General features: G+C 40.1%; 1 protein-coding gene and 1 long non-coding RNA gene across 2 annotated transcripts in view; one reads left to right on the top strand and one right to left on the bottom strand.

Annotated features, from left to right (window-relative positions):
- The window catches only part of LOC106098375 (neural-cadherin), a 96,415-nt gene that overhangs the window by 25,874 nt on the left and 52,821 nt on the right, over positions 1-17,720 (bottom strand). The window contains exons 11-20 of the mRNA XM_019361878.2: positions 17,241-17,413; positions 13,943-14,110; positions 11,968-12,217; positions 11,165-11,292; positions 10,605-10,791; positions 7,680-7,823; positions 6,051-6,334; positions 3,967-5,575; positions 3,161-3,254; positions 2,161-2,345 (exon numbers count right to left, since the gene is read on the bottom strand). Of these exons, the coding sequence (XP_019217423.1) occupies positions 2,161-2,345; positions 3,161-3,254; positions 3,967-5,575; positions 6,051-6,334; positions 7,680-7,823; positions 10,605-10,791; positions 11,165-11,292; positions 11,968-12,217; positions 13,943-14,110; positions 17,241-17,413 (3,222 nt within the window). The remainder of the gene's footprint in view (positions 1-2,160; positions 2,346-3,160; positions 3,255-3,966; positions 5,576-6,050; positions 6,335-7,679; positions 7,824-10,604; positions 10,792-11,164; positions 11,293-11,967; positions 12,218-13,942; positions 14,111-17,240; positions 17,414-17,720) is intronic.
- On the top strand, positions 7,774-10,768 carry LOC112847503 (uncharacterized). The gene is made up of 3 exons (XR_003221072.1): positions 7,774-7,902; positions 10,280-10,346; positions 10,632-10,768. It is a non-coding gene; the product is annotated as an uncharacterized LOC112847503 (long non-coding RNA).

The raw sequence follows: 17,720 nt of genomic DNA, 5'->3' as shown, positions 1-17,720 counted from the left end.
TACAGACTTGATCAAAGTCTACCAAGTTCCTGATTCTATTAGCATGAGACGTAGCCGAACATCCTTCTCTATTGATCCTATTTCCATTCTGAGTCATCCGTAAGGCAAATGAATCATGATGCACATAACACAAATTGTTTACTTTTTCACCGAAACAATGTTAGAGTCTTGACAAACTGTCTCGAACAGGATATTTTAATGACTGCAAAGCCAATCACATTTGGGGTTTCACCTTCCAGTGATATGTGGAGAATGCGAGCAGTCACCTTTAATCTCCCCAAAATGATAACAACCTGGAATCAGAGGCATCCATAACAGCCTTTGACTCCGTTTGCTGAATGACTTTTTAAATGTCAAGGACTTTACCTGACACTTCCAAACTGACCTTTATAACTCAGATGTACTCTGAGAGACTGTCAAAAAAATGAACACTCTGACATAAACTTTAGAGTGTTGAAGAAGGAGGAGGAAACGATTATCAACAAGCAGTATGAATGGTTGCTTTACAATGCTTAGAAATGTTAAATAATGCAAGTATAGAAAATTCTTTTGACAGCATATTATTTTTGTGTTAACTGGATTGACAACCTGATAATCATTCAATGAAAAGTACCAATTTATTCTTGCCTGTGGGAGATGCTGTCTTTTTCAACATCAGCCTCGAACAAGAATTTAACAGCAACAACAAAGAGCACGCTTTTTTTTGTCTGCGGAGGATGACTGAGAACAAGAATTCAATTGAAAACTTATTGTTATATAACTTTTTTTTTACTTATAGTCCTGGGGTCACGTACAAGGTGCAATCAAATGTTCAGTTACTCTGCCCGAAATCAAAAACCTTATAAGGGTTTCCAGTTTAGCCAACCTCCCATTATAGTTAGTCTCCTTGGGCATTACCATATTGCCTTTAGTGTGGCAGATATTTTTAGCTTGCTCCCTCAAAGTTCAGCTCCTGTCCCTAGTATGTGCTAGAGCTGGCCAGAGAAAAATCCTCAACTTCATCTTTAGGTTGAGGATAACCATTAAGCCTGTGATCGGAAGGTCGTGGGTTCAAATCCACTGAATAGCTACCCTGAGGTACCCTTGAGCAAAGTACCGTCTCTACACACTGCTCCCCGGGCTCTGGATTGGCAGCTGCCCACTGCTTCACTGAGTGAATGGGTTAAATGCAGAGGACTACAAAGTTTCCAAAATGTGGGACTATAAGGGGTTTAAAATTAAAAACAGTTTAACTAACTTTGCGTAAAATAAAAACTACACTCTTGAAAAACAAAACTAACTGAAATGAGGTTGTGAAGGGTGGAAAACTAATTAAAAAAAATAAATATAGTTGAAAGAGTTTTAGTATTTGTTAGTTTCATGGAATTTTATCACAACATGTCTGATGAAGCTTTTTTGGATGTCTAATGAGAGCCTGAGAGCAAACTGCCTTCCATGCAAAAGTAAATAAAAAAACTAATAAACTAAAACAAATTATTTTAAACAATAAAAAACTGAGCTTAAATGACGAAATCTCCTTTGGAAACAGAAAAAAATCAAAATGAAATAAGAATAAAAGGTTAAGAAACACAAAACTAAAATAACTTTGGTAGGTAAAAGTAAAATGCTCTTAAATGTTTCAACATTCATGGTATTGTGTAACAAAAATTGGAACTTTTCCATATGGAAATTATAATTGTTACACTTGAACTTCTGCAGCTGTGCTATGCCATCTATTTTTCTCTTTTTGCCATAGCGACATGTTTGTTTCTCAGATTTGCTACATTTGCCTCCCTGTGACTTGGACCACTTCCCCAAAATGAATTTTGAAAATAAAATTGGAAGGACGCAGTTATAATAAACTGTAGGAGATCCAGTACACATCATTAATGCACAAAAGCAAATGCTCACAACAGAGTGATATTAAAAGAGCAGCCGTGCTAGAAGCGATGTGGTGCTGCCCAAACAGACTACCTATGAGGTTAGAGCAACTCAATTTGAATCAGCTATGTGCTTTGATTTTTTTTAAAGGTGGAACATTTTGATCACTCGCTGTACTGATGAAACGGGCAAAACAAAGTGCAACACATGTCTACCTGCTGTGCTGAAGGCACCCAGGGATTCAAAATTAACCCACAGCATTCATGCCAACAGTTAAGTCAGTGTTTGTGCAAATGCTACCGGTCAAACGCAGTGAGGCAGACGATAGGATGGCCTTTTCCTCCAGCTCCCAGACATGAACTCTGACTCCTGAGATTACATCAGGCCACACGCCATCAGACACCTCAACTCTCAGCCAGTAGCTGCCACCTGGAACGTTCTGTCGCAGGCTGAGCTCTCCTGAGCTCTGGTCCACACTGAAGTACCTGAAGAAACAAAGAAAAGCTGTAAAGTAGGAAACTGTTGCTTCAGTATAAAATGAGAGAAAGAGACATTTAAAAGCAGGGTTTTTTTTGTTTCTTAGCTCCTGTCTGAAAGATATTTACGAAACAGATGGCAGACGGACATGTAGAAAATTGGTCAGTGGGCTCACTCCAACAGGAAGTGAATGCAAATTAATGTTAAAAAACAAAAAACTCAGAGAAACAGATAAACAAAAACTGCCAGGAAAAAAGACAGACGAGAAAGGAAAATGTTTCTGCTCAAAAAACTCTTAAAAGGGCTTGATAGTTGTCATGGTAACTGTCAAAATTTGTTATATGAATAAAACAAATATGCAATTGGTATTTCTAATCTGATCTTAAGGGTGTGAATACTGAATAAATGCACGGCTCTGCAAGGTTCCTACGAAACAGCCTAGTAAGAAGGGCTGTTTCATCTAAGGAACATAACACAGGTGGATCAGGATTGCTTAGGTTTTTTTGGTGGGGCTGTTTTTTAATCTGATTGTATATTCCAGAATATCAATCAGTGATGATGGCAATGATTAAAGCCTGTCAAAACTCACAGCTTGCATTAGAGGCCAAGGAAATAAGATTAGGAGGATTAGGAAAAAATAACTGTAAGACGGGCCCTTGTTAGCAATGCGCCTACAGTATTTCCTTCAGCCCACATCCTCTTTATTTTACAGTTTGGCAGTTCTTCTGATACATTATTACGTTAGCACTTGTACCACTGCTACACACTGGGAGATCAGCACGTTTTCAGTCAACATTAGATGCATTTAACAGTGAGCTCTTACTTAGCTGCACTCGTCTCCAGAGTGTAGGTTTTGTTGTCCCAGTCATCTGGATCTGGGGCATACACCTTCCCCAGTGCTGCATTCGCTATCCTTCCTGTTCAAGGTAAACACACACACACTGACTCAGTCTGGACAGAATCTGCTGATGCCAACACTTATCTTTTTCGTCCCTCTCTTCTCCTTATCTTGCATCCTTGTGTTCTGTTCTACTTATTATGCTCATAACTGTGGAGTCCCACTGCTGGAATGAATAGGCTCTCAGTGCTCCACTTCAGAGAGCGTGGAGCTTAAGGAAGCGAGGCTATCTCAGTATGGATTATGTTATTATCGACCTGCAGTGCCAGAGTACTGCAGCTGGGTAAACAATGGCAGCCTGGATGAGTCACGGTGCTCCTGTTTTCCACAATTACCAAAAATGTCATGTAGCTGAGTGTGTGATCAAAACACTAACAAGCCAATGTGCCTAACCAACTTACCTGGAGGGTAGAAACACTATAAAGAAATAAGAATCATGATTCTTATCATATTGTGATGTTCAGATGAGCTTTAGGCATAGGGTTGGCAGGGGAAGACTCTGCTGGGAGCTTGAGAAAGGATGTGACAATGACATTACCATAAGAAAACACTGCTAGAATGTAATAGAAAGAAAGCAATTATGAATTCCAGACTACTCCAAGCACGTATGGTGGTGAAAACTTTCCCCTAGAGCTGTAGCCTCAGTTTTCCCTCTTGACTCAAGCTCTCCTTGCGCTGTAAAAAAAAAAAAAAAAAAATCAGGGGCAAAAAGAAGAGAACAAGCAACTCACCCTTGTAGCTATGCACGTAGACATCTTTCTCTCCTGCCTGATGGGCGTTATCATTATGATCGCCAATAGTGATGGTGAGAGTGTTTGTGGCTGTCATCGGTGGCTCGCCGCTGTCAATCATAATAACAGGCAAGTGGAACTCACTCTGCCTTTCTCTGTCGAATCTCCGCAGAGCGGTGAGCGTGGCAGAGCCATTCCCATGGTCCTGTAGGTGGAAGTCAGTAGAGTACACGGAGGGCAGGGAAAGATAAAAAGGAGGCCCTTGCTCTGGGGAGTCTTTGTCAGTGACATACAGAAGAGTTGAGCTCCTATTGAGCCAGACCACTTGAGGCACTGGACTGTTCTCCCACAGCATGGGAATGTAGGCTGTCTCCAGCTCTGGCCCGTTGTCATTCACATCTAGCAATGGCAAGCGGACCGTGACACTGCCACTCAACGGCGGGGTACCCCGGTCTGTCGCCATGACGACCAGCTCATAACCTGCCACTGTCTCTCGATCCAGCGGCCTAGCGACTGTGACCACACCTGCACCGCTGACTGCAAAATGTCCATACGGGTCCGACTCGGGGAGAATACTGTACGAAATGTCACCATTTGGACCAGAGTCGGAGTCAGAGGCCACAACCTGGATGACGCTGGTTCCTTCAGTTACATCCTCAGGCAAAGGAGACAGCAGATACGAGCCTGGGGTAAAAACAGGGGCATTATCATTCTCGTCCTCCACCAGAACCAGACAATGGATGTGGCTGGAAAAGTCAGTGTCCTCCACTTTGATGGTGAGGTTAAACCTCTGCTCCCCTGGCTGCTCAAAGTCCAGCTTTTTCTTCAGCCTCAGAGTGCCCCTCTGCTCCAGTCTGTGGCTAACCATGTAGAATCTCTGCTCAGAGTCTCCTGCCGTCACACTGAAGGCCAAATGTCCGTATGAACCGGCATCAGGATCCACAGCACTCAGCTCCAGGATAGGAGCATCTTCATTTGTGCTCTCAGGTACACGAGCACCGCACCAGTCCTCTCTAAACTTTGGCACGTGGTCGTTGATGTCCGTCACCACTATAGTGACGGTAGCTGTACCCGTCATGCCGCCACCATCCCTAGCCTCTACCACCACATGGTGTGTGTCGGCACGCTCACGATCCAGCCCCTCTGCTGCCACAGAGATGGTCCCAGTGCTGGAATCAATAATGAAAAGATCTACACTGTCTGCGTTTTGTGAATTCTCCGTGATTTTGTAGGTGAGGATTGCATTTTGGCCTACGGCTGCATCATCAAGGTCTACAGCCATCATCTCCACAACTAATGTTCCAGGAGGGGAGTTCTCAGCTACACTGCTGTGGCAGTTATCAGGCGCACATGAAAAAGTGGGGGCGTTGTCATTGATGTCCCACACGTTGATGATAACATCCGTAAAGCCGGTAAGTCCCTCGCCCTCTTCGTCAGTTGCCATGACAACAAAGCGCCAGACAGCACGCTCTTCTCTGTCCAGGGTGCGCTGGGCGTACATCTCCCCCGTGATGTCGTTGATCATGAAGTGTGACTCCGCCCCTTGGCCATGAATGGAATACCGTATGGCACCCTGGTCTGCATCTTTGTCTGGGTCAGTAGCTGTCACCTGCAGAGATAAAGACAACTTCCTGAGAAAATGGATATTCATTCATCCAGTCAACCCCAAATTACTGCTTCCTCTTATCTCACCTCAGCCGTCACCCAAGACTTCTTTGCTTTCGGATTTTTTTAGACAGCCCATTTAAGTGTTTGCACTTTTCCCTGACCACCCAAATTAAAGCAATAAGCTCTGATCAGGCATGTTTCTTACATCTGGCCTCGGAGTAAGTCTGACAGCTGCACTGCTGAATATCCCCACACAACATCTATCTCTGTAACTTAAATGAAATTTCTAGAACGTTTTAAGCTAGGGTAAAGCACTAACAGTAGATAAACTGAAATAACATGCCACATTTTAAAATTGTGAGCATTACTTAGCCGCAGCTATGGCCACACTAAGAAGGCGGTGTTTTAAAGATTATTACTGATGCTTAAATTACAGTAATTACTGAAAGAAGCACAGTATGCGTGTAGCCTCGTACCTGTAATACAAACACGGGTGACCCATCAAGCTCCTCTGTGACAGATCCGTAGTACTCATTCATGGAAAACACAGGCGCCTCATCATTCTTATTAACCACAGTAACTACCACCGCAGCGTAATCTTCCCATTTCCCATCTGAGGCGAGAATCAGAAGCTTGTACCTCTTCTGCTGCTCATAGTCCAATGGCTGTGCAATAAAGATTGTCCCAACCTCTGGCTCGATGTCAAACACACCACCTTTGTTGCCAGATGTTATCTGGTAGCGCAGCTTGGCGTTGGCCCCTGCGGCAGAAATTAAAAATGCATGTTTGGAAATGTGTTTAGTATCATTTTAACAACGTAGCAGAATTCACAGTGGGTTTTGTTCATGTCATTATTTCTTAAATCTCTGCATGCTGATACCTCACTATTGTCCCTTTTCATTTGTTGTTGCATTCCTCCAAAAACAAAAGGGTGTAACCGCAAGGGTATTACACCTCATTTCCTCTAAGACCTGACTATTAGTAGGTTTTCATGTCTTCCTTTCTTCTTTTGATTACTTAATTAAATGGAAACTTTGTACCTCGTCTCCCTGGCTTTAATCAGATACTAATTAAAAAAAGAGTGTCGAAAAAAGTAAAAGGGAACATGAGAGCGAAAAGCAGCATAATGCGCTCTGATAGTTCTCCCTAGGGAATGATTGTGAGGCCTGGGAGAGGGTGGGGGGAGGGTTGTAGTTTAGTGGCAAGGAAGTCAATATCTGAAGCTATGTGCTGTGTCTCTATGGTCACCACCCGGTATGGTGGTTTAATACTGGAATATTTAAGATAATCCCCTGGAATGTACAGTCTTTGCTTTCAATCATTTTGTTGGGTTAAAGTAGCTTCAATCCCATGTAAATACACTAATCTGTACTATTAACACAACCCTTACTGACAAAGTGCTCCCTGTCTCCCACAGGGCCCTGGTAGGCTTATTGCGGTCAAACTCAGGGTGGAGTTTTTAAACAAGACAGATTGAGTAGAGCCTCTTAGGCGCAAGTGCAACAGTATTGTAACTTTAATGTTGGTGGTTGGAGTTATTCCACAGCTATTCATCATTAGTGCTGCAGCCCAGCCTAAGCTGCACCCCCGCCCCCCATAAATACTTGATTAACGGACCTAAACATGTCTGATAAAGGGATCTTAGGCTACTGCTATACAGAGGATGAGCAACCGCTTTATTGCTTAAATCCCACCCACCCACTGTGTGGGAGCGTGTCACTCTTTTTGGAACATATGTGCCACAGTGCATTACTGAGCACTTAAATGACTACTAAATCTAGAACACTGCTTGATTTCAGCAGCATGATTTCAGCAGAGCTCAGACCAGATTGGAAAGGACTGCCCACAGGGTAACTTTATGAATACTGCTACAAATGAGGAACTATCTGAAGTAGTTTTGCTGTTCGCAGAAAGAGCCTGGCCAAATTGCAAACTGGAAATCTCTCTCTCTCTTTCTCACCCCCCCCCCAAAAAAAAACCCCCCACCCTAAATATAATATAAAATATTGTTGTGGTTGGCTAGCGTCTTTAACCTTTATTTCTAGAAAGTGGAATCAGTAAAAATGCAACGGGACTCAATCGTTCTGCTGTCATTTCAAACTTACCTTCATCCTCGTCATTAGCGCTAACAGTGACAACAGCCAGGCCCACATCTGCATTCTCATCAACGCCGACTTCATACAGTCGCTGAGCAAACACCGGCTTGTTGTCGTTGACGTCGCTGATGAAAACTCTCACATACGCTGTGTCTGCAAGAATGACAGAATGGCAGAAGATTAAACGACACGGCACGCACGGCTTCCACACACACATACTCGAACCACTACTGTAAGTGTGTTACTCTCATTCCATCTGTTTATTGATTCTACAATTCATTGTCACTATTTAGTGGGGAAGAGGTACTTAACCCAGCACAATGTTGCTCAATGACGTATAAATTAGACAAAACATTGCTCACAAAGATCTGCTGTAAATTACATGAATTATTCATTTTGTCAAGAGTTTATTCTTTTTACAGGGGGGACGGCTCTGAAGAGAAAGAATAACAATAATGGGGCTAAACCTCGTCAACGAGCTACTTTCCTTTTTTTTTTTTAACCGAGTGCAGATAACTAGGAAGGTTAAATATTTATAAGATGACAAGTGTTTGTGTCTTATCTGTGGGCTCCTCATTACATTGTTTATTCCTTTAGTTAAAAAGATTAAATTATCTGCTCACAGAGCACATGGGTGACATGTTAATTTGGAGGTGCCGCAGTAAAAGATGGCGGAATGTGGCTTTATTTTCTTGGCTTGTTTTTGCATTTGTCTCCTCCGTTTGGTGCATCCCGGGGGTAACAGAGAGACAGGTAATGTTTGCAGGGGAGATGAGCCCTTCTGGATGCGGTAGATATGTAGACACAACTAAGGCTCATCGCAAATGCTAAGCAGCCCTGGCAACCTGAAGAGAGGGTTTTGCTACTCCAAAACACCACCCGGCACTCCTAACACCTCCTTCACAAACAGAGGCAAATACCCCCGTCTAAATACAAATGTCATAGGACTTCATTCTAAACACAGAGATTTTATTACTGCGGAAATGTCACGCGGTGAACAAGGTAAACAAACAAAGGCCTTTCTGGTTAAATTGTGAAACGAGAACGTTAAAAAGGGGGAAGAAATAAGGGATCGCTACAAGAAAGAGAGTTGGAAGAAATCTCTGAGCTATTTTCACATGGAAGAGAGTGTTGCTGTCTGGTCATGGCAGTAGAATAAATCAAATTAAAATTCACTTTTCAAAGTCAATCCCAAGGTGTAAATGAATGTATTGCCAATGCAGCCTTTTTAAAACACAGTGCACAGAGGAAGCACTCCTCACAGTTTAGAGTTACAGAGTTTCAGTATTGCCCTGTAGGCATATAGGGAAAGAACAATGCCGCTTTTTATGAATTGAACATCAGTCCGGGGCAGAGGTCACCCTAAAGTTAACTCTGCCAAGTTATAAAGTTTCTCGGAATGCCACAGCAGTAAAAAAAACAACATATTTTTGCATCAATTTAAGGCACAGGGACACAATGAATCGGAAGTAGCTGTCGCTAATTATTTATGTCATTATAACAAAAGAGTAATTACACAAAGCTGGATTCTCAATTGACTTAATTGTCTGGAATAGTTTGACATTTTGGCACACACGCTTTTTCTTGTATAGAGTCAGATGAGTCGATTGAACCCATCAAGTAATTTTGTTAAATACAAAGCAAGAGACAGCAGCTTGATACTTTAACTCTAAAAAACATTCAGGAAATAAACAACCAACAACATCTGTCCAAAGGTAAAAAAAAAAAATCACCTAGAAGGACCCTGAAAGTGCAACAAAAAAATCTAAAAAATGTAACAGTTACAGATTTTTGTGGAATTTATGTGCCTGCTTCTTTTGGCTGTGTGCCATAACAAGTTTTTGCACAGAACAAATCAAATATAACATTTTAATTAGTGAACTCTAGGGGTTATGATAAGCAAATTAGCCAGCTAGTGCAGCCCCGAGCAGCTACAGCATTAAACTCAGGTAAATTGAACACTAACCATGCAATCCAGTGCTGTGCTGGGAAATCATGGGGTCCTGCCATTCATTTAGATATTATTTTGACACATGCCAATCATCATGAAAACATTGTTGAAAACCTGGCACACTCCACTCCCCATGGATATGACAAAAGTTTTGACTTGGCCTCCCAACTCCCTAGATCCCACTGCGATCAAGCATTTATGAGGCAGGCCAGAACAATCCGGAACAAACCCAGTCTATGGAGGCCCTAGCCTGCAGCCTAAGACCCAAAAGAATTAGGGCTGTGTTAGTGAATGATGATGATGAAGGGGAATATTTGATAGCTCACTAATTAAAGTGATTTTTAGCTCATTTCCACATTGATGATAATTATAATAAATTTAATTTGCCTTGCTTTAGATTTATGTTGCATCTCCACACAGTATATCCAACACTGGCTGTTTATGTGCCTTTTGAGATGTGCATAGACCAGTTCATGCTTGGACTTTTGCACGCTTTGAAATTAATGTGTGTGTTAAACAGGTAGACTGATCCATCATCATCAAGTGAGATGAAACAGGATATTTCTGTCTGCTGGTTTGATTTTTAGATCTGAGCATAACAAAACTGCACTAGAAGAGACACTTGTTTATTTTATCTCCTTTACTTTTATTTCCACAGGTGTTTATGCCGGTGAAAAACTCCACAACGTGCAGGGAGGGCGAGACAAACAGGGGAGGAGAGACCGGTGAGCCATTTTATACATATAAATACAGACTGGATAAGTTAGCAGAACTGCCCAACAACACACAATATATATATTTAATTATATTTTTGAGCTTATTTATTATGTTGCCAATAATACATCGGTGCAAGAATAGTTGCTTCAGATTTTGAATTAGCCAAACATGAAACTACTTTAATGAAATTAGACAAGAGTATTAAGTCTAGATAAAAACTTTTTACCCATCCAACTATCCAGTCACTCATCCTTAAAATTTCTCACCTGTGTTGGGCTGTTTGTTCTTCCCAGGTCGAGCGGACTCTTGGCCATCTTCTGACTGAACCTCCAGTAAGTAGGAGCTACGGGCCTCACGGTCAAAGACAGCTTCTGTGTAGATTATCCCAAGTTCTGAGTCGATACGAAACAGATTGTGGTCACCACTGCTGTCACTCAGCAGAGAGTAAGTGATCTGTGGAGCACAGGGAATTTGAAAATTAAGCTAAAGTACATTTTCAAGCAATAACCTGCAGAAACAGCAGAAGTTACAGGCTCTGTAGTTGAAAATGTCAAGAGGGCTAAGCAAATCAATATGCTCCATTCAACCAATATCGCCACAATCAGTGAGACAGCTGATGAAACAGCTCCCAAACCCACTTCAACAAAACTTTGAAAACAGTGGAACAAAAGCTTCCACGCTGGTGGGATTGTTGTGTGATGTTACATAATGCTCTTTGTAGTGTAAGTGGATGGTTTAGCAGGGAAACAGCAGTCTCTAGAGTTTTGTAAAATCAGTTCATTTTGTCGTACCTTCACAAAATGATCATAAGTGTATAACCACAAACCTCTCCATTAAGGCCCAGGTCTTTGTCATGGGCGGATACTTGCAGAACTGAAGTCCCTATCTGGGCTCCTTCGGTCACTGAGGCCTCGTAGATGGAGGATGTGAAAAACGGCACGTTGTCATTGACGTCTTAGGATAGAAATGACATCGTTAAAGTGACAATGTGCTAATTTCCTAATACCACTCACAATATCCTTTTTCTGCATTCAAAAGTGTAACCACTGATATTTCATTTTCTCAGAAATGAAATGAAATATGAGAACAAGAGAACAACACCGTTCACTGCAGCAGCTATAGGGGTGAATAACTTCGCTTTAGGCGAGACCAAGTAATCCCTCTTTTAAGTAATTAGAATCTATTTTTACTTTTTAAATAGGTTTTAATACTGTGCCAATTTTATATTGTGTATTTATCCCCAGTGTGCAGCTTGTTAACTTTTTTTTTTATCTCTGAAGCTACATGTGCAAAATATACATTACCAGTATTGCTTGGTATAAATGACAATAAAGTCTATCTAATCTAATCTGAAATATAATATAATATAATATAATATAATATAATATAATATAATATAATATAATATAATACCAATTAAAATGGACTCAAACACAATTAAATAAATTAAATTAAATCTAAACATACAATTCAAGAATTTCCATAAAGTCTGCTGATGTAATGGTAAAATCTATTCAATCAATTGTCTGTGAAGGTTCTCAGTCATCCGAAGGTTCCGAAGGTGAAGGTTCTCAGTCATACGACGACTACGATATTCAATCAATTAATTATATCAAGCAAGACATGTACCTGTAATATTCACATAAACTCTTGTGAAAGCTGCAAGAGGCACTGCAGCCACATTTTGCGCCCGGACCTGAAGAGAGAAAAATGGTGTGGTCTCATAGTCCAGTGGCTCGGACACCAGAATGGACGCAGAACCATCTTCCCGGTTGGGAGACAGGTAGAAACGAACGGGCATGTTGGTTTCAGGGACCATCCCATCCTCGAGGTTGTAGGTCACTCTTGGGTCACCCAACTGAGACGTTGCCTTGACTGTCTGAATAGCATCAGAAGTTACATCATGATTGTCTTGAAAACCTGGATTTTAGGCATCAAATCAGTAAGGACTAGCGCCTGAGGCAGAAAATGATAAGTGAAGCATACGTACATCTCATGATAGAGCAAACATCTATCATCTATCATGAGCAAACATCCCATAATAGGAAAAAAAAGTCAGCGAGTTTATGGATATGTAGCTGATCGCTCAGCTTATATAATATCATTCTACAATCTTGCTATGCAAATTTGGAAAAACATGTTTTTTGAGGAGTACAGGCATTCAGGAGTCCCCTGAATGCCTGTTAATTTCACAGTTACATCACTGCTCAATAATATGAGGTCAATGAGTCAATCCAAGAAATAATTAAAGCGTTTAAGCACTTACAGCTAGACTTTTTAAATCTCTAGACAAATCATAGAAGCAAATTATTCTATATTAATTAGTTAGTTTTAAAGATGGTAGTGAGCATATTTTGTAGTTTTGGACAGAGCCAAAATGTTTGTGAAGGACAGCAGGTCTAATAATTCATGTCGTCCTTAACAGGCTTAACTAAAATGTCTGGTTAGGAGGAAATCATGTTTAACAATTTCATGTGTGCTTTTGTATAGCCATCCATCCATCTGTTGATATCTTTCTATCAGTAACTGAATAATTAAAAAAAAATAGTAGTGAAAGGCTCATGGTCACATTTTCTTTTTTTAATATGAAGTTTTTTCTGTTTTTTACTTGAGTAGTTTTGTAGAGTGACTCTTACTTGTAGTCTCACTGTGTTATCTCAGTACTTTTCAGTCTCTGAATTCTTATTCCATTACTGGGCAGAATATATTAGCCATTTTACAGTAATTAATTATAAACACTTAATCAGAAATCAGCCCCTAAAAATGTTCTGTCCCCTCTGTGTTGAGAGTTAAGCTCCACCCCTGAGCTGATGGGCACATTTTCTAACTTTAGACAGAGCCAGGTTAGCTGTTTTTCACTTCTTTTGCTGAGCTAAGCTTACTAGCTGCAGGATACAGCTCTGTAACTAACTCCCAGAGATTGAGTGCTATCAGTCTACTCATCCCAGTCAAGAAAGTGTCAAGTCAGCATATTCCCTAAAATGTTAAACTACTTTTTTCTTTGAGATTGATCAAGTAACATTTGTTCACATGTGACAGGTTATAAACGAACTTGGTCAGACTGCAGTACGGGTCAGCAGCCTGAAAGAAACACAGGTTATGTCAAATTCTGATTAAATTTTTGCTTCAATGACTGATTATCTAAGAAAGACATAGAGTAGGATGAAAGTCAAACCTGCTGCCTGAGCCCTAAAATAACCTCTTATCAAGAAGTGAACTGCCTTTTGAAGACCTTGAACAAAAGGACTTTTTTTCCTTCTCAGATTGACAGCTATAAATTTTTCACATCAAAGGAGACATTTTCAATGAATTTAATAAGTCTAGTGTCATAAAATTTGCTAAGCACATGGGATTCAATGTCATCTTTCTGCTACAGCATCACATTAGAACTCTTTTACAGGTTTTTCAGTGCACTGAAGAACCTTCTGAGGCATATTTAAGCTCAGTGATAGCATAATGTCTAAATAATGGTCAAATTGCACTGATTCAGGTAAGTAAGCATTCATCTAACGCAAACAGCAAATAATAAGATTAATAAATAATAATAATAATGATAAAGGGAAACAAACATTGTAACAGAAATTGAAGTTGCTTGCATCCTTACCACTATGGGTGTGTCCCTGGCAGTGTTTTCAGGGATGACAACACTGTAGTTTTCTTTTTCCCACTGTGGAGGCTGGTTCTTCACATTGGTGATGGTGACTGCCAGCTCCACAGAAGTGCTACGATTCCCACCATCAGTTGCTATGATATCCCTTGTAATATAGGTCCGCTGCGAACAAAGGGAACGGTTCAATGGGGGAAATTATCATCATATTTGATGTTGAAATGATTACTACCCTGAACGGCATGTAGGATATTACTTTAATCTTGTGAGTCTGAGTGAGATAATGAGGCCCCGTTGACACCGTTAGCAGGAACTACCACAATGGCAGGTTTCCGTGTTTATATCTATCTGTGCAGACATTTTAGCTGCATTATAAGTGGCTTTAAAAACTTTCAGAAGCCACCATCACCTCTTTGATTATGTATTTACTCCTTTATTAATTACATATTGGTCCAAAAATGTTTGGACACTGACATAATTGTCAGTTTTTTGTCTGTACTCCACCAAGTTTTAAGGGTCTACAAACATGTTTCCTTTACTGCTTTGAAATTACAGTTAGTCTTATACACAGTCACCTGTTGTCTTGGGTAAAACGTCATATTTCTGTTAAACCCCTTGAACAGTAAGTTTCATTATTGTTTCTCTTAAACTCCATTGTGCTTGCATACAAAAGCAAAATTCAGAAAATTGTGTCACTGTCCAAAAATGTACAAATCAAGCTATTTTTGTGATATAAAAAGTTTTTTCATAGCAAAGTCTAATATTTTGCTTAATGTTCAGGAGAACAGTTAGACCTCTGCATGACTGCAGGGACAGCTGTTTCTGGCAACACAGCAGCACTAAGAACAACATGTGTAGATCGGAGCGTTTATACGGACATGTCTTTGCACGAGTAGATGCAAGCAGCGATCAGCTGTCGATCAGCTAATTGGGAGACCCAAACTTGGACACCATTTAGTTAGACTAAAACAACAAAAGCAGCAGAATGAGCCATAGAAAAATGCATTAAGCCATAATTCCGACTCCATAAAAACCCTTTTGTTACTGTGCTGTAATTGAATTCCAAGGACATAAGGGAGTAAATTTGACTTGGGGACTGCATTTCATCAAAGTGGACACCACAAGAAAAAGTGAAAAGAGGCCATTAGAGTGTTTGAGTCCATTTACCTAAATTAAACAATGAGTAACATTAAAATTACACTCACGCCAAAGTGAAGAAGAAGAACATTTAGAAATATGTCCTTTTACCCACATATTATAATTGTATTTCATAATAATGACTAAGTCACAGTTACAGAGCTTAAATGAAAAATTGTTCACTATTATTTCACCACGAATTCAATCGTTCAGCTTTAACATTTCGACTATCAGCTGCATTATTCTGTCAATGTAAATCAGGGCCGGCGACTCTATTATTGTGCTGTAGCGGTCAGATAAAAACCAATCTCCCTTAAGTTCAGTATTAGATTTTCTATTTGTGGGACAATCCAATTAGTATTTGTAAAGTAATGCAACTCTTTTCCAAAGCTTGAAACCAAAGAACAAAGATTGCAATCTGCGATGCCCAATACGGACCCAGCAGCTGCTGCTTTTACATTAAATGAATATCTGACTTGGTAATACTTGGAAATTAAATTTGCTGTAATAGTGTCAGATCTCTACCAGAACATATAAAATATTCTGGATACGGTCATGGCAACCTTTTCCATCTTTTCCACTTAATTCTCTGCGGAACCATGCTGTACAGTGTGTTAACATGGGATGAGGTCGGCTCTGGCTGTGCATGTCTTAGGGCATAAGAACATTCATAGTTGCTCAATGGCATATCTCTTCCATTAAAGTGCTTTGAGTCAACTGGGAACAGTGCTTCACATTTTACTGTGAAGTGTGGTTTGAAAATTCAGCCTTAATTCTTTTTCAATGTAATCAGAAACTGCGATGAGAAAATCAAAAAGAACAACGTCTCAGACCAGCTAAGACATTTAACATTTAATGAAGTGCTTTTATGGTTACAGCACAAAGATTGTTGCATGATCCAAATAACTTCTGAAACCACCCTAAAATATGCAACAGCTTTGTTAGGCGAGGTTTTGTGCTTAGCGTTATCAATTTTGCATGAAGTCAGCAGCAAAATTGCCAGAGACTTCCGACACCAGTGCAGTAAAAAGTATGTTAAATAATAAACAGCCCTATAGTGCAATAGCAGGTTTCTGGCCAAAGACCAGCTCCTGTTGAATAAATTAAGGTGAAAACAGGAAGTCGAGCACTGATAGGTCTCAGAAAGACTACAACATACTTATGAAAAATGTAAAAACTAAAAAAAATGTGTTACATTACTGGCATTGACATTATAAATCACTTGAAGTTAGCTGACAACACTCAGCTCAGTAAACTTTGAAGATAGCATTTTTTGGTAGTTTTCATACAGAACCGAATTATGCATACATGTAAAATAACTTGTATTTTTAAAACAACTGTGTAATTTATCTTAAGGGGATTCATCTTTGTATTTCACACTTCTCCAAAGATTGTGGCTTAGTGTTTTCATTTTTCAGAAGCTGTTAGCAGGGAGGTTAACTTTGCATTCATAATCTTCCTCACAGTGTTTCAGTTAATCACTTCAAAATACAAAAATCGTTTGTTGGTGCACACCGTCAGTCTTTTTATCAAAGTCTCAGATGATAAATGACGATGAAAGAAAGCTTTTTATATATATATATATATATCAAAGCCACAGCATTTATAATAGACAATGAGTTGCACTGTATGGTAATTAGCTTCTTTTAAACCTGTGCCATTAATTAAAACACTTTTTTGACAGCTACTGCAGGTAAGAGGATGTTTTTGCACATATAAAGGAAAAGTCTTTGTAACGGAGCACTAGAAAAATGCTAGTCATTAAACAGAACCAAAGGACACACAAGCTGTTAAAATGTATTTTAAATAATTTGTTTAGATTGAATTAGTCTCCCTCCATCTTCTTTCTCTGTGGTATTTCCACATGCAGCACCTCTGGGAGTAGACATACTCAAGACTGGTAGTGGCAGTTAGAGGCACTTTGAGGTGCCTCATTCATTAACTTTGTTGACACAGACCCACAGGCCACTGTGTGTGCCGTCCTGGTATAACTCATTTTGCGGGGACATAATCTACTTACACAGTCACATTACGAGGATGTGCCTTCGTTGTAGGTAAAAAAGTAAATCCCTAAAAATTAAGGTGAAGACCTGGAAAAGAAAGGTTAGGTCTGTGTGTGAGTGTGCACGGGCTGACAAAGAGCCTGCTGTTGACTTGCCTGTGAGATGGGCTGGTTAACATAGACCCATCCAGTGATGGGGTTGACCTGCAGGTACTCAGGCTGCTCCAGAGACATGGCGTAAGTGATAGCTGCATTAGTGCCAAAGTCATCATCGTGAGCAGCCACACGCAGAAAACTGGTACCGACCAAAGTGTCTTCCCTCAAAAAATCTGCACGGGAAAGACATAATGTATGTGCACTCACTTTACTGGTCAAAGAACCTGCATTATAGTAGCTGAAGGCAATGGATGATGAAGATCCTTAGGGACAAAAATAAAACCTCTTGGGTTCTTTAAAAACATCCTCAATTAAATCAAATTACTATATAAAGGTGCACAAAGTCAATCAAATTCTCTATGACTTAATATCAGTTTTGTTTACTTCTGCATTTTTTAATGGGTCCTGGTTGTGCCCCTGCTTTATTAATGCTATGTATATTTCATTTGGACATCAACATGAATAACGTTTATCCCAAAC

The sequence above is a fragment of the Oreochromis niloticus genome, linkage group LG7, assembly GCF_001858045.2.
Source record: "Oreochromis niloticus isolate F11D_XX linkage group LG7, O_niloticus_UMD_NMBU, whole genome shotgun sequence".
Taxonomy (NCBI): Eukaryota; Metazoa; Chordata; class Actinopteri; order Cichliformes; family Cichlidae; genus Oreochromis; species Oreochromis niloticus.
Note: the sequence above shows the minus strand (reverse complement) of the source record. Positions and strands in the feature narration are given on the sequence as shown.